At 45.8% G+C, this 25767-nt stretch overlaps 2 protein-coding genes across 3 annotated transcripts; one reads left to right on the top strand and one right to left on the bottom strand.

Moving 5' to 3' along the window:
• Positions 1-1614: 1614 nt before the first annotated feature.
• On the bottom strand, positions 1615-5474 carry LOC144110389 (ATPase ASNA1 homolog). The gene is made up of 2 exons (XM_077643241.1): positions 4803-5474; positions 1615-2154 (listed from the first exon to the last, which is right to left on the bottom strand). Exons 1-2 carry the CDS (start codon positions 5322-5324, stop codon positions 1645-1647), a joined length of 1032 nt encoding a protein of 343 aa, XP_077499367.1. The 5' UTR covers positions 5325-5474; the 3' UTR covers positions 1615-1644.
• Positions 5475-6264: 790 nt separating this feature from the next.
• Positions 6265-24483, top strand: Alg2 (alpha-1,3/1,6-mannosyltransferase Alg2). Of its 2 annotated transcripts, none has more exons than XM_077643239.1 (6): positions 6265-6469; positions 10406-10590; positions 12542-12682; positions 16925-17114; positions 18193-18396; positions 20651-24483. In XM_077643239.1, the coding sequence occupies exons 1-6, from the start codon at positions 6382-6384 to the stop codon at positions 21136-21138; spliced, it is 1296 nt and encodes a 431-aa protein (XP_077499365.1). In that variant the 5' UTR covers positions 6265-6381; the 3' UTR covers positions 21139-24483. The 2 variants fall into 2 exon arrangements, with proteins under 2 accessions (XP_077499365.1, XP_077499366.1); XM_077643240.1 differs by lacking the exon at positions 6265-6469 and adding an exon at positions 6558-6670.
• Positions 24484-25767: the final 1284 nt, after the last annotated feature.

The raw sequence follows: 25767 nt of genomic DNA, 5'->3' as shown, positions 1-25767 counted from the left end.
GGGTGCTCTGCCATCCGAGCCATATATCCATATATCTCTTGGACTCTCGGTGTCAAGAAAATGGGGTGGTTCAGCATGATTTTCCTATGTAGAATTTCTACCTCACTTGAGGAGGAAGCCCCGTTTAACCCTGCCCTTAGCCTAATCAGAACTCTAGCTATTGTGGTCAGCCAACCCCAATGGGCACCCAAACTCCACTGCACGTCCGCAGGACATCCCTAGGTCATCCAAGGGAGCTTCAGTGCCCACTGGGACATAATGATCGCAACTCGTGGCACAATGCCTGCAACTGAACTGTTTCCAGGAGGCAGTGAAAGAATTGTTGGGAAACATCTGCTGTGAAATTTTTGGTTGCAGCTGGTAAAGGACAGGATTAATTGGAGAGACGTGGAAGAGGCCTTTGCCCTACAGTGGGCGTAGTCAGGCTGATGGTTTTTTTCATGCACTGGAGTGTGCTCAATTCTGGAGACTGAACAGTGCATATTTCACTTCTCTAGTTGACCCAGTGCATTCTAGGGGAAATGGGCATAACCACTCAAGCAATATTACAGAGTAAAGAGAGCTGCAGAGAACGCTATAAACCCATTCATCACATAAGAGCATATACATGACAACAATGAAAGAAAAAGTATAGCTGCTGTGTTATTATGCACTGCATTGTTCACCAGTAAGGAGTAATAATGCACAAAACTTGATATTTGACAGCCTAAATTCCTAAAGAACTTTATGGAAAGACATCATTAGTTGGCGAAGTCATGACAGACCGCAGTCAACGTGGCACATTCAGTTCCTTTTTTTGGCAGGATGACATGCAACCAGATACACCAGTGAGTTGCGCACTTGTTTCCTGCATTGACCACAGGTCAGCTTCTCACTACTGATGCACCCTCACTGGCATGGATTCCAAGTAAACCCCAGCACACACACCAAGAAAATGAATTCAATGCCACGATGCACACAATCATTTTGTTTTCACCTTTTACTGCCAACATCAGCTGCTTATAGAATCAACACAGAACATGAATTCATACTGCATTAGCATGTCTACGCCCAAACAACACAGGCTTATTTTCTGGGCCTTTTACATGGCACTGAATAGATACGTCATACCCTACTTCCAGGTTTCACTTGCACACAGCTGTGAAGTGACTTGGCATAGAGCAGGTTGGCCAGAAGATGCTTGCTTCATAAGTGAGCTCTCCGTCACTATTAAATTGGCATTTTAAATCTAAACACAATTGTGTGGGCCACAAGTGTGCCTGTCACCGGTAATGCCACAGAAAGACAAATCGCAACAGGAGCACACCATTCCGATGTTGCTGCTGCAGCCATCCACTCCTGCTGCCAGCAGCAATGTGACATGCATTACTTCTGAAAGTGATATCTTGATCAAACACATGTGATGGGAAGGATGCATCAAGTGGCACAGTGATACAAGATGCAGAGGGGAACCACACTGCTCTTGAAGCACATCCCAGGCCAGCACCTCGTGTGGCATGACTGTGCACCCTTGACCTCCAGCACAACAAGACATGCATGCTGCAGCACTGCTCCCTTTGCAGATCAGGGACTGCTTTGGTATACAAGAGACATCAGCACCACAAGACAAAAAAAGACAGCAGCAGAAATTTATTGAATGCCCGGCTAGGAGTCGGGCGGCGTATAGGGCGGCACGTACGGCTGCACAAGGTGACGGGAGAAGGCGCGCACCTGGTCGGCACCGCGCACCTCCTGGTCAAGCAGTGGAAGCCGTGTCACGTGGAAGTCCTCGTACAGGTCCTCGATCTGGTCCAGGTACTTGGCCTGCAGCCGGCAACGGGCGGCACACATGCGGCACGGATTGCGCTCGGGGAACAGCAGCTGGTTGACCACAATGTTGTGCGTGTCGATGCCGCACTTGGTGAGCTCCTGGACCAGCCGCTCCGTCTCGTACAGCGACAGGAATTCGGCAATGCAGACGCACACGAACGTCGTCTGGTCCGGGTCGCGGAACTGCGCATTCACCTGGCGAATGACGGGCAACATCTCCTCCACCTTGGAGGACATGGCGTCGGCCGTCAGTTCCTGCAGCCCCAGCAGGCCGGCCACTTGGGAGATGAAAGGGCTAAGGTGCGACTTGAGCCGCAGCAGCTTGCCCATGCCCTTCTCCATCACCTGTGTCAGAGGAATGAGTCAATTAACCAAACAACCCCAATGCCATGCGCACAGATGAAAATGTGTCGTGACCAAAAGTCTACTCTGTACAGGTTCGACGAGGCCCATGGTAAAACGCACATGGCAGGGAGCAAGGACAGGAAGCAGTCAGTGTAAAAAACGTAAATACATAAGTGCATCAATAAACAAAAGAAGTGCACTATGACAATCAATAGAAAAGTTACACGAAGGCTGCATGTAATGAATGACTAGAGAAGTGTTCATTATTAGCTGATTCAACCCTTTGCGCAGCACAGCGTCTGCGATTGCGGATGCAGAAACGTTTTCAAAGTGTCTAGCGCTGTTCTCACAAGGTAAGTGATTGCAGCTACAAATTCTCACTGGACAATATGGCAGGGCCATTTCATGTCCACGAAAAAAGAATCTCTTTTCCAAAACAGAAAATACAGATGGTCACCGCAAAGTTCTGCACTGCGCCAAGGAAGTGCAGTCTGATGCTGTCACTTCTTTCTACTCCGGTGCTGTGGAATAGCTTATTACAGGACACTAAGTTTTTGTTGCGGAAACAGCTTCAGATGATAAGTAATAAATTGCGCATGAACGTGTTTGGTAGAAGAATAAGGTTGAAATTCTACGAGTGTGGAAGTGTGCGGCATTTATGAATTCTTAAAATTTTCAAGCTATGTTGTTTTTGTGAAAAGGAGAGTTTCAAATATACATGCGCAAATTATAAGATCTTTCTCGATAGTCGAACATAATGCATGTCTCAACAGGTAAAAGGAAGTGAATAAGGTTTGAAAGAGGCAAGTGTATTTCATTTCAGGCTGAGAGTGCTCCTCAGAAAAACCACAACTTCTGCACGCCTAGCTGACGACATCTCATGAGGTGGCCTCATAACAGCAAGTTATTTCAGTCAAGAGGGGCTATGTGACCATCAGAGTGAATATGTGAGCACTTATTTCATGCTTAAAGGTCTCTCTAATGAAGCACACAACAATGATCAACTATCCAGTGTTTCTGGACAGGGCCAGCGTACCTGCTTTTTTGAAACCATATTATTATTAGTGAGGAGCACTTCATTAGCACGTGGTTTCCTGCCACTGTTTGCTCATGATGCCAGTTGCTAAGCACTCTACCCCCACTGCGAAGGCATTAACAGCAACCACTGCATACTTTTAAAGGGGCACTGAGAGGAAAGATGAAAGGAGACTAGAAGCTACACTAAGCTGATAGAATATTCTTTGAGAACATTACCGTCATTTTTTTGCACAAGAAGGTAACTGTTGCACAGAGCATGGCGAATTAAGTCCTCAATTCCCCTCTCCCACCATTTACATCCCCTGTTGGTTATGTCTTTTTTATGACATGATCTTTCAAGCTCTCAGCGAATCAGACAAAACAAACTAAAATAAAACTGCTTAATCTGCCAATGAGACAATCCATTTCTGCAGTGTTAGTTCACAAATGGTGGCGGTGTAAGGATAGGTATAATATTAAGAGACAAGGGTGCGTCAGGAAACAGATACAAGTTAATAGTCAAAATCAAGAAGAAGTGTGCACGGGCAAGGCATGTAATGCGAAAGTATGATAACCGATGGTCCCTTAGTTGGTAACGCATATCTCATCGCACTCGTCATCCTTTTCAAGTTTCCCGACCTCATTCCTGAACTACCACCTTTGCCGCATCATTTTTTTCCCGTACTGCAGCAGACTGGAACGACCTACCCAACGACATCGCAGCCATCACGTGCTCATCCAACTTTGCCAATAATGTTACCAATCAAGTTTCTTTGTGTTAACACTTGCTTACCAAAATATATGTACCTACCCCTTATGTACTGTACCTGTAATGTACTGTACAGGTACAAAACAAAGAAACGATATGCGTGCCACAGGAGAAAAGAATGTAATGAATGACAAGTGACGTGTTCTCTGAGAGAAGCAGCTGTGCCGAGCTTTGCCAGGTGCATCCCTCTATGCCCAAGTGGCGACTCGCTATAATGACTAGATGACTGGACGTAACGTTGCCTGGATGTCCCCGAACAAGGTAATGGCTGCACCTTTCGACACCGGGGAACAAACAACCCTTGAGCACACTTTTGTGCCTCCTGACCTAACTGCTATCACTCAGTCTGCGGCAGCTGTTCGTCAGAGACAGCAAGACTACATAAGTCAGCTCACTAGCATGAAACTTCTGTTTCAGAATTTCCTCACTACCCGAGGTTTGCACAACACATTGAAATCAAGGTCAGATGGATGATCCGCCCCTTAAAGCCATGGCGACGTCAGGCATTTGACATCCAACCACCGCGGTATCAATTTAGTTTACAGCGAATGATGCACATGTTTGCCTCCCTCGTGAGCCTACAGTGAGTTTCGCTTAAAAACAAACTGCGTCACTTTCACAGCACGTGATTAGTGGGCCTAGTCGAATTAGGCTGCAATGATGGGCAACAGCTAAGCAACGGAGGGAGGAAAATCAAGTAACCAAGACTGAGCTTTTCACTTGAACCAACAATGCCAGCTTTGTTGCAGCTGAACTATGAACACTGCCAACGAAATTAGAACGTGTAAACCGCTTTTTAGGGCCCCGGTAGATATTGGCAGAATTCACATTCCATCACCTTGATTCACATTTCATGCATCACCTGCGGGAAGGACAGCAGCCGGAGGGTGTGTCCCGTCGGCGCCGTGTCGAAGATGACCACCGAGAAGTTCATGCTGCGCACCAGCTTCATGACCTCGGCGTAGCTCATGGCCTCGTCGATTCCCGGAAAGGCGCCCAGGATCTCCTGCATCATGCTCTTGCTGGCGCGGAACGGGTCGCCCTCCTCGAAGTACTCGTCGGGCAGCTCGGAGAAGCCCAGGTTGGGGTCTATCTCCATGGCGTACAGGTTTCGGAAGCCGTTCACCAGCGTGGGCACCTTGGAGAACTTCTGGTCGAACGCGTCCGAGATGTTGTGCGCCGGGTCGGTGGAGATGATGAGCACGCTGTCGCGCGTCGCGGCCAGCTGCACGGCCAGGCTGCAGCTGCAGGTGGTCTTGCCCACGCCGCCCTTGCCGCCGACGAATACCCACTTGAGCGACCGCTGCTCGATGATGTTCATGAGCGAAGGCTCGAGCGACCCGGCCGCCGCCTTGTCTTCGTCGCCCATCAACTCGGTCGCCATCGCGGCCCGCTGTGGGGCGGATGCTGCACGGTGAACCTAGGCTGCTGGCCTCGCCGGCAGCTCCAGAGCAGCGGTGCGCTCCGCGCTGGTGCGTATGCTAGGGACACGACAACGATGCAGATGCCACACACCACCAAAGGCCTCCTCGACGGGCTTATTGGATTCACAGCGGCGCATCGGCAAAACAACAGCAGTCACCGCCGTTTCCGCTATGAAACGAGAGAAATGACGTCATTTCCGTGGCGCGCCGGAGTGTCATGTCGCCGCCGATGCCAACACGCTTTCGAACGCAGCGCAGCGTTCAGTAGCTTCGGCTGGAGCCCGTGCGTACCAGAAGGAAATAGGTGTCGTGAATGAAAAATGCTCTGTGTACTGTACATAAATGTCAGGGTCATGAAAAATGCGTCTTTTGCGTGGTTACGCTACAGACGTGTTGAGCACCAAAGGAAAAAATAAATGACTAGAGGCGCCCTGGAGATACAAAGCTAGCAAATACACAAAAGGAAATAATGAGCTCGATTAACGGTTAACGTCACCTCACTGTTTTCCTACTTCCCTGTATGCAATGCGGGCTGCCGAGATGTGCACATTGACCGATACCACGTAAGCGAAACCACCAAAACCACTTTAGATAAACTTGTCCTTACAGCAGCAAAACCTGACATGTAAGGTTATGAAGCACGCTGTCGCGCATTACAAAGCCCGAATGTCATTTACTATGCAAGAGGTTTGTCATTCAGAAATTGATGTGCAATAAAGCAACAAATGATGACAAAGCATACAAAGCAAGCCACGAGTGCGCAACTGTGTACCCAGAAAAATATTTATTGTAACATTATCAATATAAAGACAATGTGCAGGATAAAAAGGTAGCATAATTTATTCTTATTTATTCTGATACAAATAACGTCACTTGTCACAAAAGTAAAACAATAAATATTGGTCCACGTGCAACAACATGGCTGCGTCCACATCACCCATCATCGTTTAGTCCGGAATCTATGGTTTAGTGCGTCCACTTCGCTGCGTTTTCGGCGCGTGTTTGTGCTTAGCTGTCATGCCAGAATCCGCCAAAGGAAGCTCGCGCTCGTCAAGCGCAGGTGTGTCCACAAGCCCCGCGATGGATCGAAACAAGGATGACGGCGGTACGTGCCTTCATAGTTTACTGCTCGCAACGCCCCGTTGGCACTGCCTTGTCAGCGCCTTGTTACCTGTTGCACGAGCGGCCGAATGGGTTCGTTGAGTTCGGTGCTGCTCGCGCAAGAAACTTATTGCGATGCCTGAAAGCGCGAAACGTCGTGGTACGTTGGCAAAGTCGAGAGTCCCGCACTTCTATGCTCGCTGCCGTACGTTGTGTTCGTGGTTTTGATTATTGTTAGGTTTGTTGCGGTTTTGTTTGCTGGAGCAACAATGCGTGCTTCCAGATTAATTTAGATCACTTGGGAGCCTCTAAAGCGCACAGAAATTTCAGTGCACAAACAGTTTTTTTTCTTGCTCCCATCGAAATGCGTATGCCGCTCTCACGCCGAACGCACTGAGCCATCGTGCCGGGTTCATTTTTCAAAGTACGCTTTGACAGCAGATTTACGTCCTTCCATGTGCCACTAGATCACTAGAAAAGGCTCTGTAGTTAGTACTTTTTTTGTTTCCGTCCAGTGTATTTAGCTGTAAAGTGGTGTTGTTGGCTTAGTTTCGGAGTACACCTACCGTCTGTATCTCTTAAAGTACGGGGTCTTTCGTAGTACCTACGGCTGCAATGCTGTCGCATACCAATTTTGGCTTTTCACGTTTGTGAGGCCGCAGTTCCAACTTAAAACAGGCTGATTGGATTACTGTTCATAACGTTCGGTATGAACCACCTGCAGTAAAAAGTTTATGGAATGCCAGTATTAGCGTAAAAAGCTTAACTTCAGCGCTCTCAGTACACAGCATTCAGCCTAATTCTGAGTGTGAATTACACTAGCTGTTCTCTTACACAGTTCACTTTAAAACTGTAGCAAATGCACTACTCTGGACGGACAGAAACTTAATTTCTTGGTACAGTCATGAGTAGTACTAAAGTGAACATGCATGCACCTGTGGCTGTTCTAAAAATTCGGAGCGTCTTCACTCTTGTGTGCCGGCTGTATCGGTATGTATGCTTCTATTTTAGGCACTGCTCGAAGTTGTTACTGCTTTTAAAATTGGAGGCAAGTGCAGAGAGGTCATGCCTCTTAATTTTTAGTTTAGGTTATGGGTTTTAATGTCCCACAGCTATGAGGGACGCCGTAGTGAAGAACTTCGGAAGTTTTGACCACATGTGGTTCTTTGGCGTACACTGGCATTGCACAGTACACGAGCCTCTAAAATTTTGCCTGCATCGAAATTCGACTGCTGTGGCCGGGATCGAGCCCATGTCTTTTGGGTCAGCAGCCGAGCGCCATAAAGTTTTATGCCACACACAGGGAGGCCCTTGTGTGTTCCATTTGCTTGCACCTATAGTAGGGCTAGAATCAAAACTGGGAAATGCTCAGGACAGCACGTAATACCAGATGCACTCACCCGATGTGTTTATCCTGGTAAATATCTTTCACAGCAGGAGTGATAAATCAGCATGGTTGAAGCTCTAAGGGATATGTGCTGCTGCGGCAATGTCTCTGTATCTTTTAATATAAAAAGAATTATCAAATGATTGCATTGATTTACTGATTGTCCACAGCTGGCGCAGGACAGGGTTAATTGGAGAGATATGGGAGATGCCTTTGCCTTGCAGTGGGCATGGTCAGGATGGTGGTGATATCTCTGAGCTTGGTAGCACATCCTCTGCCATTTTGATGCAGACAGATTTTGCCACCAGTAATTATATATAAACTTGTTCTATGAATTTCTAAAGTCACATGTGTCCTATAAACAGGACATGATTCTAGGATCCCTTGGTTGTATGCCTGAAAAACCAGGCTTGAACACTTGTGACACCTGGTGCAAAATGCTGTATGGGGTTAAATTTTTTTTTCATTTGAAAAGTAAAGAATTTGCTTTCTTTAGCCCTAGATACTATTCAGGAGGAAAAATATTTTTTGAAAAATGTTTGTGTCAAATAATGACGGGAAGTACGGAAGTGTATTTTATTACAGTCTGTGCATTCTTATTACATGCCCATCCTGTAAAAATCGCAATGGGATTGACAGCATCTGAAATAAATAAATAACAAAGGTCACTGTATCTATTGTTCTGCCGCCATTAGGAAATGGAAGCACTTGCCACGAAGTGCTGTAGTCTAGCCTGCATTTTCACGTTTTGATCTAACAGGTGACTTTCTTTTATAGAAGAAAGAGAACTGGACGTGATGTGAAAGCAGTGTAAATATTAAGAGCACTGCACCTTCATCCTGGGTGGCCCTGGGAGGTGCATAAATATTGCATCCTCTTTTTGCAGAATCACATGTGCATGTATGCACCATCACGCTTTGTACCGATTGCCAATATTGCAGGCATCATTCGTTCGTACTAGACTCATTACTTGTTCCCCTACTGAAAAGACTTGGAGCTCATAATGCACTGGAATTTAGCTCCACAGCTGGAAGAAAGAAAGGGTTGGGAAGCTTTTTGACATTTGAGGTGTCTTCAATGCATCACCTAAATTGAATAGGATTTTGCACTCATATGAGTGGGAACCAGAATTTGTTTTTTCCACCTCTGAAGCAGTACACAGTGCAGAGTGTTTCACATAAGACCGTCATCAATTTTCTTAAAATAGGATTTCTGAGTTAGAAAACCTCTTTTTTCGGCATAGCATTGTCAGCAGTTTAGTGCATCTGGATGCAGCTAAAGCGTGCTGACTAGCAGGCTAGTTAACTAATATTGAACAGTTAACTTCCTAACTATTGCAGCTTGAATCCTTATTTATTGAGAGGTTTGTAGCCCACCGTAGTAATACCCATGCAAGTTCTTAGATTTTCGAAAAAAATGCTATTCTCGTCACCGCTTCCTACCGGTGAGGTAATATGCATCTCAAGACAGCATTTACTGTCATGACTTCACCTTGTAGTAGTTTGTTTAACATAAAACTGGAAATAATGCTCAATAATTTTGATTGTAAAGCCAGCAGGTTCCTGGTATTTTTCGTGACTTGTGAACCATATTGAGAACGGCAGCATGTTGAGAAATTTTTATTTAGTGACTCTAGGCAGTGCTAGAGTCACTAAATAAAACTATCGAGTACCGACACTGTAGCACGGCGGTAAGTAGGGGCGACCATTTTGGTGTTTATCATTGTTGTCAGATTGTCGCTTCTGCGACCTCGCTGCTAACTTTGGCCCGACCATTTTTATTTAGTGTGCTTGTCTTGAAGAATGCATATTTGTTACTTTCTGAGCAAAGTATGTTTGTTAGCACAAAAAATTTTGAAATCTAGATGCTGGAGGACACTAGACATTAAAATTCTCATGAGAAGAATGCTGGGATACAGATTGCTTGTGTTCCTTGCATCACCATGTCATGTGTCGCAGAAAGGATGTAAATTGTGTTTTCAGTTTTGCTGAAGTCAAATACAAGCCAAGCAAAAAGCTGCTTTTCTCCGTCAAAGGCCCCCGGTCCAGCCAGTGGGGTCAACCTATTCTTATGAACCTGGTTGAGTGGCACTGCAGGGAATGGCATGACATTGCAGGGAGGGGCTATCCAGGATAATGCAGGGAGGAGGCTATCTTCTTTATCTGCCACTCCCTGCATTGTCAGGCTAGCAGGTTCATGAGAATCTGCCAACCCTATTGGCTGTAAAGGGGCCCTATGACATAGAAAAGCCACTTTTTTTTTTTACTTGCGTCCGACTATAGTGAATACTGTAGTCTGCTCAGAAATGCATGGCCTTTATGATAATTGTTCTGGTACTGCTGTACTTGGTTGCAGACCTGTTTACAGTATTTTGAGCCCTTCGGGGCTGTTACAAGGTAATAGTAGTTAATAGGCTTGTAACAGCCAGACTTGATTAGAAAGGAGTTTATTACCTCTAAAATTTTGGGGGATTCTGGGCATCTCCATTTGTCCAGTATCTTTGCAGTGATGTGGCTTGGGTGTATTATGTGTGACCTGTGTGTGCCTGTGCAGGTGGAGGGGATGCTGCGGTGTCACGTGTATGCATGGTGCACCTGGACCTTGGAGTGGGCGGAGCTGAGCGGCTGATGGTGGACGCCGCTCTGGCACTGCGGTCTCGGGGCCACCCCGTCCACATTGTCACCACCCACCACGACCCAAAGCATTGCTTTCCCGAGACACTCGATGGCACGCTCAAGGTGCGCTTGCAGTTTTCTTGTTTAATTCACGCCTGGGCCATTTTAGATTTGTGGAGGGAGACCTTGTTGAAGGTCATGACATCTGAACAATGCTTCAGGCCAGCCAGCAAGGAGAATTGTTTGTGTTAAATATGAATGCATGGCGTGTACATTGGAAAGTGCTCATTACAGATGCTCAGTATGGGAGTTAATGTTGAATGTTGAGTTAATGCTTAATCTGTCCTTCCACATATGTAGATGAACATTCCTAGAATAAAGTAACAATACTGCTCTTATTTTGTTCCATTTTGATTCTGTTTGGACTGGCTGCCTTGTTTTTTGGCTTCATCTGAGATCTGCTCTTTATCATGGCAGAAGGTGAGATTGATGGAGTGAAGTTGAGGGAAAAGATTCATTATTTTATGTTTGCTCAGTTGTTTAATGTAGTCTTTACTTTCAAACACAGATCCTATCATTACATGTAGGCCCTGTTCAGTAGTCCAGTGCTGTGCCCAATGTAGATGTGATTACTATGGCTACTTCTCACTTGAGTACATAGATGTATAGGCATTGCTGCTTTCAGTGTCACCGTTGCTTCTTCTGTCAGGCTTATTAATGTGGAGGAACAGGAGTGCATATCTGCCAGGCATTTGGGGGGGGACACCGAATGACCCAGCCTATCTTCAGACACGTAAATGAGTGAGACTATCTGCTACCTCACTCTGTGTGCACCTAGGGCTTGTGAGCCTCGTAGTGGCAGTATATTGGGTGACCCTTTATATGTGGCAAAGAACTTTGCAATAACTGTGGATTACCCTACTTTCACCATTGCGATGCTTTAGCTGCATGTTTATTCCTTGATTTTGGATTGTAATGCATCAATAGCTAGTTGGTAAAGCTGTGTAGTTTGTGTTCTTTCGAAGTGAAAGCTTCACTACACTACCTCCTAAGGATTTCTGGTGGTTTTGACCTTCAAGTGAGCCAGAGGTCAAACCCCTTAGGGCCTGGTTCTGGTGTCCACAGATATATGTGAGGCAGTTACTGCAGTTTCCTTTCCTCAAAACCAGTTGGGGTGTCCAACAATATATGTGAGACAGTTACTGCTCCATTTCCTTTCTTCAAAACCGATTTTTGAAAACCAATCTTCAATTTTCTTCCAAAGCAAAGGAAGGGGTGGACACCTCAGTGGTCTGAGGTGGTCGCATTTTAATCTAGGTGGTGGTAGTGACAGATGTGCACTGCATGGGTGGCATTCACAATGTTGTAGCAGAAATGCACTGAAGCTATAGATGGTTGGTGTTCTTTGTGTTCATTGGTGTTAGCATTGACAATGCTCTAGACACCTATGATTTTGAGGAAAGGAAGGCGCATAACTGGCTCCCTGGGGCAGTGGAATGGGCTTTGAGGTATGTAGGCGTGGGGAGAGAGGGATGTGGGCTGCATGCATTAGCGCTGAGTTATGGTAGACAGGCCCCACTGCAGCAATAAGTGGCATTGTTTATTGGGTGACTAACCTCTTGTGATCAACCATTAATTTAGCCACCATTTAACCTCCACCGGGCAGAGTGGGTGCGTTGCCTATCCAGTGTGCTCAAGGTTAGAGGCCAAGGGGCGTGTACTTACCGGATACACCACAGCTTTTGCTCTCTAACTAGGTTCAGCATTAGTTGAACTGCAGCTAATTTTTTTTTACAGCTGTTGTTGCTTGCATGGGAAAGGAATGAAGCATGCTTATTTCAAGGCTTCATCAGCAGCACTTAAAGGCATGAGTTTGTGTGGCTGTGTGCCGGAAAGATTGCTTTCTTGCAGCATGGATTTGAAGATTGGTTTGCAAAGAACTCTTTTCACACCCCCCATTCCTAACACATCCATGCGCAGATGGGGCATTACTGAATAATAAAGATTTGTGTGGTCTGCTAAGCAGGACGTGAATTCTGCTTCCCACGTGTATTAATGACTTCTTCCTTTGTAGGTGACCACAGTGGGTGACTGGCTGCCCCGGTCTATCCTGGGGCGCTTGTATGCCCTGTGCTCGTACTTGCGCATGGTGTTTGCCGCCATCTACCTAGTCTGGTTCAGTGATCTTCAGCCTGACGTCATCATATGTGACCAGGTGAGGGAAGCTTCTTACCTGCCGTGATGACTATTTCCAAGTGCTGAAATTGTATGCAGGCACTGCTCACACTTCTTATTCTGTTGAGTGTGTTAGCGGTCTAGTCAGCACGGGTGGTAAACAGAAAAAAATGAATTCACTTGAGCAGTGTTAACTTGGACGAAGTTGTGTGTGAATAAACTGTTGGGAAAAGACAGAATGAAATGGAAAGGAAGAATGCAGCTGAAGAAAAGTGCTGGCAGCTTGCTGCTTTTGGAAGCCGTAACAGGAGCTTAGCCAGAGGCTGGTGGAACAGGTGAAGTACAGTGTGGGTATCCTGCTCAGCTTTGAAAATTTCTTGAGCACAGATGAAACCTCTTCATTCCAAGGCTACATATACTGGCAGGAAAGGTATGCTCACTGTTGTTGTCATTCTGTTCATATGGACGTACCACATGAGAGGGTGTGGTGGGACCTTAGCAGTGCTGTTCACTGTATCACTGCACCTCTGCTTAAGTGGGCTTTGAATTGCATATGTAAACCTGGACCTATGCCTGCCGCGGTGGCTCAGTGGTTAGTGCTCGCAACTACTGAGCCGGAGTTTCCAGGTTCGAACCAGGCCTCGCCGACCACATTTCGGTGGAGGCGAAACGCAAAAGGCACCCTTGTGCTGTGCACTGTCAGTACACGTTAAATATCCCCAGGTGGTTGAAATTATTCCGGAGCCCTCCACTAAGGCGCCTCTTCCTTCCTTTCTTCTCTCACTCCCTTCTTTATCCCTTTCCTTACGGGGTGGTTCAGGTGCCCATGGAGATAAGTGGGACAGATACTGCGCCATTTCCTTCCCTCAAAAATCAATTTTCGAAATCTAGACCTATCCTGACTCATGCTAACTTTGCTCACTTAGACCTACACTTCAATTTAGGCAGATTCATTGGGGTGCACTGTGTAAACCTAAATGAATCTTAGGTGAATTAACTCTGCAAGTGATTCTTGGGAATGTGTGTGTTGAATAGGCCTGTCATGTGTCTCAGAATTTGATCTAGTTCTAAAGTACATCTGTTGGATCCATTATATGATATATTCAAATATTTTTTCCCAGGAAAAAAAAGATGAGTTCATTGAGAGCACTCCGGTGCTTGTCCTATCCATGGCCACAATGACTGGAAGCCATTTTTGGTCACTCGCTTACGAATTAAGCCCCTCACTTCTCTAATTCCTGCCAGCAAATTGCCTGCTTTGTTCAGTTCTTTTAGAAGCAATGCTTTATTACGTATTGTCTTGAGTGGAGTCTTGGGTGTGCCAGGATAGCCTTTTTGGATGAAAAAGAAGCATTGAGAGAGAGAGAAAATTTAATAAACGAGCATTGAGAAAGCGGTGAAAGATCCAAGCTGCATGATTTGCACTGTTTTAAGAGGTAAACTAGACTCTCCTATTTTCCAAGCCTGGAAAAAGAAGTTTTGAGAGTTCAATCAATCAATCAAAGGAAGCTTTATTTCATAATTCAAAAAAAAATTGTACAAAATATTTGGACCGATAGCCTACATGGCTAGTGTCCGGTCCAATACAAATCAAGTCATTTAGGCATTTAGGCAACCACATAAATATGTAAAGTGAGAAAAAAAAATTAAAACAGCGAATTAACACAGCAAAAGCATCCAGTGTCCGATCGCATGCAAAAACAAGGCATTTTGGCAAACGTACAAGGAAGGTATACACCGGCATTTTAAGAAACACAGAAACACAAAAAGGAAATCACATGATTACTTGATTATGCAAGAAAAATAATTTAGAAGATAGTTTAAAATTTCTGGCAAGCTTTATTTCCAATGGCAATGTATTCCAAACTTTCGTCCCAATGAACTCAATTAACCTCTCACCGTATGTGTTGTGATGGATCGGAAGATTAAAATTACCATTGGCAGCATGTCTTGTGTTGCGAACAGGCAAAGTGAATAAGCTCATCGGGAGTGGAGAGTTAGTTGTTAACATGCAGTTTACTAGAAGGGAGATTTTGTAGTCGCGTAGGGCGGAAAATTTTAATACTCGAACTTCTTCAAACAGATTGTTACTTGGATGATGCAATGGAGAATATGTTATAATCCTTAGTGCTCGCTTCTGTAACCGTTGCAGAGGTGTGAGATAAGTTGAGTATGTGTGGCCCCATGATTCGCAGCAATAACTCATATGACAGTGAACGAATGAGAAGTACAAGCTTCGTTGCTTGTTGCTTGTTGGGCCCATCTATCAGGAGGTACATATTTATGCTTCCTCCTTTCTTATTTTAGATCCATGGTTGTTGTCATGTTCGAATTTCACATTGAGATTGCATTTTGTGGTCTATTTCTTGTCTTAATGTGTGTGGCATCAGTATTTTGCCTGGTGTGCTTAGTAGAGATTGAAAAGTTGTCTGTACAAAAATTTGTTTTTGCTACTTAGCACATTTATGGAGACCTTTCAGAGAACCTTTTCTTCTGGATAGGTACAGCATAAGCATTAACAAATTTGCTCTCCTGGTGTCAGCCGTGCCTTGTTTCACTGTGTAGCTTCAACTTAATCACACCTGTGCCCTGGATTTTCGGCCCGATATAATTGTTCATTCCTTTGCTTATTAATTCCACAAGATTATGCATAGAGGCAGCAGAGAAGTGGCATATTGTTGTTACATTGCAGATGCGTTGTTTGTCTAAAAAATGCAGTAACACAAAAAAAAGTAAATTTATACAACCAAGCCCACTTATAATGGCTTCAGTTTTCACAAACAATTGCATATTGCAAACAAGGGCGGCATTACCATCAAAACATGCATTAGCACAATGGCCCTGAGTTTTACATGTAACGAACTACTGTGACCACATCATTTGGTTAAAGTGAAAAAGTAGGCGTCGTATACTTGCCCCCCCAGTAGAAAAACCTGTAACTTCCATGAGCACAGAAACCAAAGAGCAGCTCCGAGTCCCTTTGACGCCTTCTCGGAATAAATGGGGCCACATAAAAAGAGAAAAAGCAGTGATGAGGATGTCCTTGAAGCTAGGTAACGGCCAGTCAAGTGTGTGCCAGCAGCCCACAAGGTCAATCAGTGTGCGTTTTCCAGCTGGACTGCTGGAGTGCTGAACGGAGAAATATACCCCCTTTGCCAAAAGTAACTAAGCAACAGGTTATTGCTTCTAAACAAAATAACGAAGCCGTTATGGCGCCCCTAAAGACCGAAAGGTGTCAAAATGTAAACTCAAGGGTTCATCTTATTTCACACAGATTCAGAGCTTAAGGGCTGCCATAAGTGCTTCGCTGCATGGCTAAGAAGTAAACTATCGTTGCCCAGTTACTTTTGGCAAAGACGCTACAACGGAGAAAGCAAAACTACTATGCATGGCCAATGGTCAACCATTGCTGGCCTAGCCAATCACGCGACAAGCATGGCCTGCCCAATCAGCTCTCCACATTTCTTGCCTCTGCATTATGCAGGCAGCATGCACACAGCAAACGGTGCAGTCAATACCAATGCCATGATGTGTTTTGTGTGTGCTTGCACTGTTCTCTCTTCTTCGCTGCATGAGCCCAGGAATAACAGGTGATGCTGTTGAAAACCCACGTGATCAGACATGTATGGATAGGTCTCAATTCACTGTTGATGCACAGCTCACGAGACCTAATATCGCCTGGGATGGCTTTGCTGATTAGGACGATGACGGCAACGTCGCAGAGCCATGAACTGAAAAAATCATTGTACTTAAAATACGAGCTCTCCCAGACTACTAAGGATCTGATGAAGACTATGATGAGGAGGCTGACCTACTGCCAGACTTACGTTCAACAGTTCAACCGCAAACAGCTATGTTGTGTCCTAGCAGATCGTTGGCAGCATGATCTCGATTAGAAGCCCCTGCCCAAGCTAGAAATGTGGGATGCACTGAGATTGGGTCCGAGACACACACGATGCACTCTTTAAAGAAATAAATGCCACTTTCTTCTGACTTTGCATTTTTGGATGTAATGTGTGAATTCCACTTGCTATGAACTTTAGATACAACGAATGCAATCCGCACGACCATCAGGTTCATCATAAGTAGGCTTGACTGTATAGCACGCAATGAGGAGGAGTGGTTAGTAACACCACTCGGGTTTGTGCTGTCACACGCACGTGGTGTCAAGAAATGTGCATGTTTTGTTTCTTAGCACTGCATTTCACTTCCCAGCTATTGTGCGTTAGCCCACTAAACACCCACATCGCAAAGTGTTTCCAGTTTCCTTTGTGGCATGCAGGTGTCTGCATGTGTGCCGATTCTGCGGATGTGCCGCAATGCTCGTGTCGTGTTCTACTGCCACTTCCCTGACCTGATGCTGTCCAAGCTGGGTGGCCTGTTGAAGCGCATCTACCGGTGGCCCATCGATGCGCTCGAGCAGTGGAGTACAGGTTGCGCGCATCGTGTGCTAGTCAACAGCCGCTTCACTGGTGAGTCCTTGCATTGTCAGCAGCGGTGATCTGAATGGCATGTCAAGACTGCATTGCAGCCTACTTATCTCAGACGAGTAAGGTTGGTGGTAGCGGCGTTGGTGTCGGGGTTTGACACGTGCAACCTTGCTCGAAAACTCTTCAGGCCATACAGTTTGCTTTTGCGATGCGTAGTGGAGCCTCCTTGTAGCAGCAGCTCCAATGAGTGAACTTTTGTGGACTCTTAACTAAGGCTGTGTATTTCAGCTACAGGAGGAAAAAAAAGCCCATTTCTGAAGTAGCTACCTCAAAACCCTACAAGTCAAATTCTATTAATTGCAAGGGGACATTTTAATTCCTATTGAGTTCCTTTATGTCAAGAAAAACCAGTGACGTAAATTTTGCTGTTTCCTATGGCAACATTTTTTAACCATTCTTCACAAAAAATTTGCACAGAATATTGCATAAGTGCTCAAGGACTTTTGTACATGGCATATATTTGGAATCGCCGTACAAAAAGTGCATGTTCCCTGAAAATTTCTCAACTATGACATCATTAATAGAAGTTTAAGGCCTTAGACCCTTTTCTTCCCTTTAATGAGCCCCTTACTCTTGTCTGCAAAAACTTATCATCAGTTAACTGTACAATGTGGAATGAAATATCAGAAGCCAATTTGTAGTGAACCGAAAAGACGCACTGGTGCTGCCATCATGCCAACTGATAGTCAAGCAAATCACAAATGCCTCCACAGAGCTATTAAACTTAAGGTAGTCTTCGATATTTTTCCCCATGCTATGCGTCAGTTTTCAATGCGCTGCTACACAAGCTTGAAAAGAGTTGACCAAGAGCAGCGGCACGTAGTGCATGCTTTTGCAGCACTAGGCAGTGTGTCATCTTTTTGCAAGTGCACAACGAGGCATTGCAAAAACTGCATTAGCAGTGTGTGCTTCTGGCCATCAAGGATGAGTGGTGCTCACCAGTGTAGTTCATCAAAGATAAAGAGGTGCGCCAGGGCTCACCAGTGTGGCCGATTGAGGTTGATATAAGCTGAGTGTCTTGTGTTCGGGAAGATGATCCTTTGCCTCACCGTGGTTTCAGGGGAAGTGTTCCGGCAGGCATTCCCTCGGCTGTCCCACGTGCCTCTGCGCGTCCTCTACCCAACGGCGAGCCTCTCATCCGTAGAGCGCCCCCTGGAGGGCACCCTAGAAGAACTGGGCATAGACAAACCCCAGGGGGCCCTTTTCCTCTCGCTGAACCGCTTCGAGCGCAAGAAGAACCTTGCCCTGGCACTAAAGGCTGTCGGTGAGTGTGACTGTATCCTGGCTGTTCTACGTAATGCCCCTTGCTGTTGTAGTAATAGTTTAGTGCTAGCGATTTTTCTGCATCTCTGGTATCTAACTCAAGCAGGGGCAAGTGGGGAAAAGATCCATGGAAGTTGACATGCACAAACACATGCTGTTCAATCAAGAAGTTCCAGAATGCAAAGGAAAAGTTTCTCTTGGTTCATTAGTCCCTCCAAACTGTGAGCAGCAGCCAGTGAGGATGTTACATTGCGTATACAGTAGTACCTCACTGATACGTTCTCAGTTTGTACGCTCAATATCATGGGCAATAAAAGTGTCCCATTAAGGTAGTTTTTCTTGTGGTTAATACGTTCCCGCATAACACGATTTCCTGGCAACCATGTTCAAAATTTCGGAAAATTGTGGTCGTACATTAAGTTGGGCGACCGACGGCAGATGTGAAAAACGTATGAGGGAGCAGTGGGTACGCGGCACGAAAAGCAGGGTCGCTGCGGCAGCCAGTCGTCAAGGTGGCTTCCTCACACTGTATTAGTGCAGAGGGGTTAAGCATTCGAAAACAATGCGATTCTGGCTACTTTCGCCGTTGCTGTCAACAGACCGAATGTGTTGCAAAGTTCCTTCCGCCCTAAGGACAACGCATATGCGGCCTAAATCGTACTGGCACTAGAAAAAGAGCTGTTGAGACCTTGTGCCAAGAAATGCTAATTGAAGTGCAGCGTCGATAAGTGCTTCTGTACCTCTTTCAGAAGCTGTATTTTGTCAGACCCTTAAGCATTTTGATAACACGCTTTCCTGGGTAATACGTTTTTTTCCCTCAAGTTTTTTTTTTTTTGTTTAACATGTGAACAGGGTTCTGCTCTACTTGAAGTAAATTGTGCAGCCATGGTGGCCAGACATTGTGTGCCCCCTTTCATGCAGTCATTGCTTTTCTAAAGCAGCCATTAGCAAGGTGCTCTGTGTACCAGCTGCACAGTGTGGTTACACCCGAGTGCTATGAGGGCACCATGCAGGTGCCATTGGAAAGCAAGCATAAATGATGTAGCCATGTTGTGTATATTCACCTTGCAGATGAAGGGGGGGCCCAAGGGACAAGGCCTGCAAAGCAGAGAACAGAAGCCCTGGCCGCAGCAGGATGCTCTCATCTCCCTGTTTTCCCCGACAAGAATAATCTCCCTGTCCACCAAACAGCTGAAGTCCCCTCTAACACAAAGAACAGCTTGTGATGTAGAGTTAAAACAATGTTCTTTGGTCACGGTGAATCATTAGTACAAATCTGAAAGAGACTTGCTGTAAAAGTGCAAAAATAAGCCTCACTTTGTTTTAGGCGTCGGTGAATTTTAACAAGCTATAAGGTGAAGGACAGAGCTACGTCGCAGCCGAATGCAATGAGAAATAGCTGCCATTAGCACCTGAGTTGCATTAGCACTATTTGCAGTGGCAAAAATTGTGCCGGTTAAGTTGAAATTACTGATGGTAGTTTTTCACGGAAATTACAATTGTCTTGCATGCTGTAACTTGATGACAAAATTTGAGCGCTGACAAAGCTGTTTCCTAGCTTTGCAAAACATAAGGAAATCGCTATGCGCCCTGCAACCCCCCCCCCCCCCCCCTCACCAAAAAAAAGAAAAAAAACTTTGCTACATGGCTTCTTACTCGTTGCCATCATTGCTGTCATGATATGACAGTCTTGTGACTGGTTATGTCCATACCATGTGCTTTGGCGTTTTGTAGGACATCACCATAGATGCCGTGGGTAGCGCCACTAATAGTTGTCGCTGCAAAAACAAGCTCCGAGAGCTGCAATGACAGGCGTCATCATCTACTTGAAGGCAGCAGCATGAAGCCACAGTGTGGCTGTTCTATATTTGTTTTGTTTTGTTTTTTTCACTAAAAATATCGACATGACCTAATGAAACAAAAATTTCAAAACACCCACTTAGCCTGTGGGAACACCACACTGCTTTTCTACAACCAAGTCTTGTCTCTTCTAGACAGTTGGTGACACCAGTTCATGCAGGTTTTTTAAGCTCAATCAGCAATGTGACCTGGCATTTTCAATCACACTGCCATAGATACCTGAGGAAATGCCCCTGTTAATTGCTTTTTCTGTGTGGACTGTCTCGGCTACCGTGCCACTTAGCTACATGAAAGGCCTCTCTATGTTGCCCCGAATTTGCGGGAGTGTAGTGAAAGTTTTGCCCAACATGTGGCCCGGATGTGAAGCTAAGCGTGGCGTTCCACCCATCACGCAGAGCTGGCATCTCGTGAGGTTCCGGTGCACCTGATCATGGCTGGTGGCTACGACCCCGAGTGCCGCGAGAACGTGGAGCACTGGGACGAGCTAGTGTCGCTGGCCGAGCAGCTGGGCGTGGGCCAGCGTGTGAGCTTTGTGCGGTCGCCCAGCGAGCCAGCCAAGCGGCTGCTGCTGCACACTTGTCGCGCCGTGGTGTACACGCCAGCGGGCGAACACTTCGGCATCGTGCCCGTTGAGGCCATGTGCATGCGCCGCGCAGTGGTGGCCTGCGACAGCGGCGGACCCACCGAAACGGTGCTGCATGGTGAAACGGGTCTTCTGTGTGCGCCCACACCCGAGGCGTTCGCTGCGGCGCTTGTGCGCCTCGCGCGAGACCGCAGCCTGGCGCAGGAGATGGGCGAGCGTGGGAGGGAGCGGGCTGAGACGCTCTTCTCCTGGGATCGCTTTGTGCGCGAGCTGCACCAGGTAGTGTTCGAAGAGGAGTAATGTGAACTGCAGTGGTGGCAACCCTGCACGCACCTGCCTCACCTGGTTTCCAAGAGTGGCTGACTTCTTGTGGCTTTTAGGGTACTCTGGTATTTAAACTATATTTCAACGTCACACTTGCCTGTGCTGGACACATGGCAAGTGCTGGGAAATGTCATTCTAAGTTCTGAGGAATGTGCAGTGATGGAATGCGTAGGTAGTCGACATAGTTTTCTATTGAAGACTTGTTTAAAGTCACCCTGTTTTGTGTGCATTTTTATGTTGCCAGCATTACGCAGTGCACCTGTTACAGTGCGCACTATTAACAGCGTCTGTAGCCCACAGCTGTTTAACTAATTGGAGGTTATGTTTTCCAATGTGTGACACAGGCACCTATTGGCTACCATCGAGGCGAGAAGGCTACACAAGTGTGTGTGTGTGTGTTTCCAGCACAAAAACTAAGGACAGGTAGCGTATGTTAAGGCTGGGCTTCTTTGTACTGTTTTGTCATTGTGATGAGCCCAGAGTTCTCATTAAGGTTGGGGATCTCAGGTGACCGGTGCAAGACCTTTATAGCTGTTAACTTCAGAAAGAACTGTTCTCTGAGAATGGCAGTTTCATTTTTCCAATGTGCTTTGTCTTTGAGTGCTTTTATTCTTCTTGCCCTGTGCTTTTGCTGTGGGGGGGGAGCTGCCTTTGGAAATGTTGAAATTGGGCCATGGCATGAAGAGTGCTTGGTATAAACTGATGTGAAATGCTGTGTGGCCATGTTTTGTACATTGTTGTTTTCTTACCCGTGCCCAAATATATGTTGGTAAACACAAACCATATTGCCAGCATTTCACTCTTGACCCCTTCTGTGCTAGGTGCGACTACAAGTGCTCGTTGGACCGTAATCTTGATTTTTACCATCAGTGATTCGAGTAACTGATTTCATGCCAAACTGTGGAGCCGAGCAAAGCAAATCGCAGCTCATGAAGTTGCCCACACTTGCCGACAGACACTGAAGAGTCTGCTCTTTTCAGCAGAGAATCCTTGTCACCTGGATGAAAGCAGTGTGTTGAAACCTGCTGTCCCCTTGCTTTACAATTTAACCTTGCCAAAGTTGTTCTGAATGTCACTAGGACTTTACTTACATAGACTTTTCACACCTGCAATGTTGCACATTACTGTGCTAAAGTTGCGCTGCTGTCCTAGTCCCACCAGCCTATGTTTTCTAGTGCTGTATGCACATTCTCAGTGCATAAGTTTTCAGTCCAAATTATTGCTGGTTAATGTTAACATTGAATGCCATTAGAACTGTGTAGTGTTTTCTAACACCTCTCGAGTGGTGTTGCCTCCTATTTATTGGGGGCAAAATCTTTGATCATGTGATGTGTGTGTTGCATTATTTTGCTTTTGATGCTAAAGCAATTGTGATTTTTTTTTTTCATCATTACTTGAGAGCATACCAAAGCCTGCATCGCATGGCACTGTTGCTTCTCATGCGCAAATCTGCGGAACAGTGCAAAATGCCAATCTTCACATTACAGTAAAAGCTCGTTAATTCGAACTTCACGGGACCAGGGAAAAAAGTTCGAATTATCCGATGCTCGAATTATCGAATGGCCTCGAAAAAACTGACAAGAACCATTTGCACTACGGTATATGTACCGTATTTACTCGCATAGCGAACCCACTCGCATAATGAACCCACCCACCCCCGATTTTTGCCTAAGAATTTGCAAAAAAAAAAAGCGTTAACATTTCCTTTGTTTCGCATCGCAGCGATAACATCACGGTGTGTTTACCTTTTGGCATTAGCTCTAGCAATGGGGGGAAGCGAACTTAGCAGAGTGCCAGCGCTTGTCCGGTTGTGCAAGCCTTTTTGAGCGGCGCGACGGAACGCCGACACACCGCAGCCGTGCAGCACCACAAGCAGCGGAAAAGGGCGGCTGCCGCCAGACCGCTGCTGCCAGGATTTATAAATGGCATGATTCCATATGCTTAGTAAAATGCTGAAAAGAACAGCTGTGCAATTACAATTAAGCTTGTATTTATTCAATGACGACATAGAGGACGAATTATTCTTCGTGGCCCCTTTCTGAACCAAAATAGTTAACCTGTTTGAACCTCCTGCACTTCTTGACGTCAACCAACGTGTAGTGGCAAAGCCTAGGAGCCTTGAAATTCTAGAAGCATTCTGAAAATCTGGCGTGTTTCATCGGTAAAACTTTGTGCTGCGGGCATCTTGAGACAAAGCGAAAGCTTCGTGCGACTTTTGTTTGCCATGAACAGGAGGCACAGTGTAGCAGCGACGACGAGTTCGTGGCGAAGCGAGAGGCCGCTTCGGCAGTTGCGGCCATGTTTTAGAAGCGGGTGGAAGTCAGACGCGGTCGCGCCCTGATTGGTCCGCGCTGATAGCCCATGTTGGCCACTTCCACAGTTTTATCTGGTTCGATCTTCTGTCCCCGTTTAGGACGTGTGCAACCTCTAACTATGCGGAGGTGCTTTTTTTCTTTTTTGGCCACGTGTTGTGTGCCAGGCCCCCAGACGCGGCAGCGCGTAGTTCGAATTATCCGTAGCAGAATCGACTCGCTTTCGAATTAACGGGCTTTTTTATACACAGATCTCTATGGAGCTTGGCCGAACCAAGTAGTGTAGTTCGAATTATCCGAAAATTCGAATTATCGAGGTTCGAATCAACGAGCTTTCACTGCATATGTAAAGTATGGCATGCATCGTGGACTCTTCACTGCAAGCAATTCCTGCTCAGTGAGGAAAGTAGAGTGCTATGGTCTCTTGCACAGTTATAGCCTTGACTTCAAATGAGTCGAGAACCATTCCAGCTTCCTGGAGGTCTAGAATGGAATTTGTATGGAATTGGCCCATTTAGTTGAGTTTAAGTGCAATGGGCATGGATTCGTTTCTCATGCCCCTGTTAAGCACTTGTGTGAACCTAACGTTGGCACGCAAATTGAAGACGACTTGCAGTTAAAAGGAGCCGGTTTGGGTCCCTTTCTTTTATGCGGATGCCTTGCCAAAAGCTTACAGGCAATTATTTTCTTTGTGGCAGTTCCTGGTACACCAAATACTTTTCACCCCACCCTTCACTTGCTCTTACACATTCCATCTCTGCATGATCTTGCTTTGCCAAGCATTGCTGTGACTTTGAGCACTTGTCGGTACACTTTCGGTCAGGTGCTGGCTGCCTCAAGAGATTCGAATGACAAATGTCACATGTGATTGAGCCAGAAAGAATGGAAGTGTGTAGAAAAACTTGCGTGTAATCTGCTATCCTTGGCTGGCTGCATATTTGGGCAGTGCGGGGGACCCTGATTGGGAGTAATCGACACCTTGCATGAAATAAAGTATATCCCACCTCCACTTTTGTTTTTTGCAATAAGGAAAGCTGTTTTCGAATTCAAAGCACAGCACTACATTAGAAACGTTTTGAATATGATTTGATCTTTAATGTCACAAGTGCAACTTGGCCAAAGAGTGCCAGGGCTAATGCATTGTATAGCTTGCAAGAGGTAGAGGTCAAAGGCCCATTTTCCCAATCATTTCAGTGCATAGAAGCCAAGCAGCCCTGGGGAAAGCTGATACCCAATGGACACCGGTAAGTGCCCATTGACAATGGGGATCAAACCCCGCATCTCCCGCATGTGAAGCAGTTGCTCGCATCACTAGGCCACCAATGCGACATATTGGAAATGGTTGGAAGAAGCTTCCAATCACATCATGCTTGTAGTGGTGGCTTTAATGTGAAGGCATTTTCTCTGGCATCAGCATAGTACACAAAAGCCAAGGTATCGCAGCTACACACCTGGCTGCTGACATGGCACGTCAAGTTCGCATAGCTGTGCTCGCTAGCAGTGCATGCAAGTGGCTGCACTGTTGAGCTCGTAAAATTTCCCACGCTCCTTCGATATGTGAAAAATAAAAACATTCAGGCTTCCAGAACACAGGTACTAATTCCCACAAAAAAACTCCTGCAGTTGGTGCTTCCCAAGATGCTTTATACTCTATTTACACTTCTCTTGATGTTCAGCAAATTAAGATACGATCAGCTTCAATTGATTTGGTCAGTGTGAAACAGAACACTGCAAGTGCCTGACAGCCACCAATGACACTATTTCAGATTCGTTTCCATGGCGGCACCACACTTCTTTTTTTTTTTTCCAAATTTGTCTTGGTAAAGTTATTGATATCGTGTGGACTTTGCCTTTCATCAAAAACTTTAACCCAAATTACAGTCCAAAGGGAGTCTTTGCAGTGAGAAGGCCTCGCAGCTGTCTTTGTGAACTGATGATAAAAGAATATGGGGGGGTGAAGCTGCAGGTCTTGTAAAATGTGACCTAATCGCAATGTATCCATGGGCAATTTCTGATACCTTTGTATTAACTTGGTTGTTGATAATGATGCTTTAGACAAGGCAACAGCGTGTACCAAAATTATACAGGTAAGGGCCGAACCTTTTTTAGACTTTCTTTTTTTTTCAGAATTCTGATGCGATGCAGCTTTTTCTCAAAAAGGGCATTTTTCAGCTCAATTTTCAAGCTATAAGCCCATACGCAACCTGCGGTGGAGTTTGCTGTGTCGATCACTGTGCCGTAACACTTAGCCCTAGCAAAGGGAGCAGGCGTTTTTTCAGGCAGACTTGAGTGA

The sequence above is a fragment of the Amblyomma americanum genome, chromosome 11, assembly GCF_052857255.1.
Source record: "Amblyomma americanum isolate KBUSLIRL-KWMA chromosome 11, ASM5285725v1, whole genome shotgun sequence".
NCBI lineage: Eukaryota > Metazoa > Arthropoda > Arachnida > Ixodida > Ixodidae > Amblyomma > Amblyomma americanum.
This window is presented reverse-complemented; position numbering and strand designations above follow the sequence as displayed.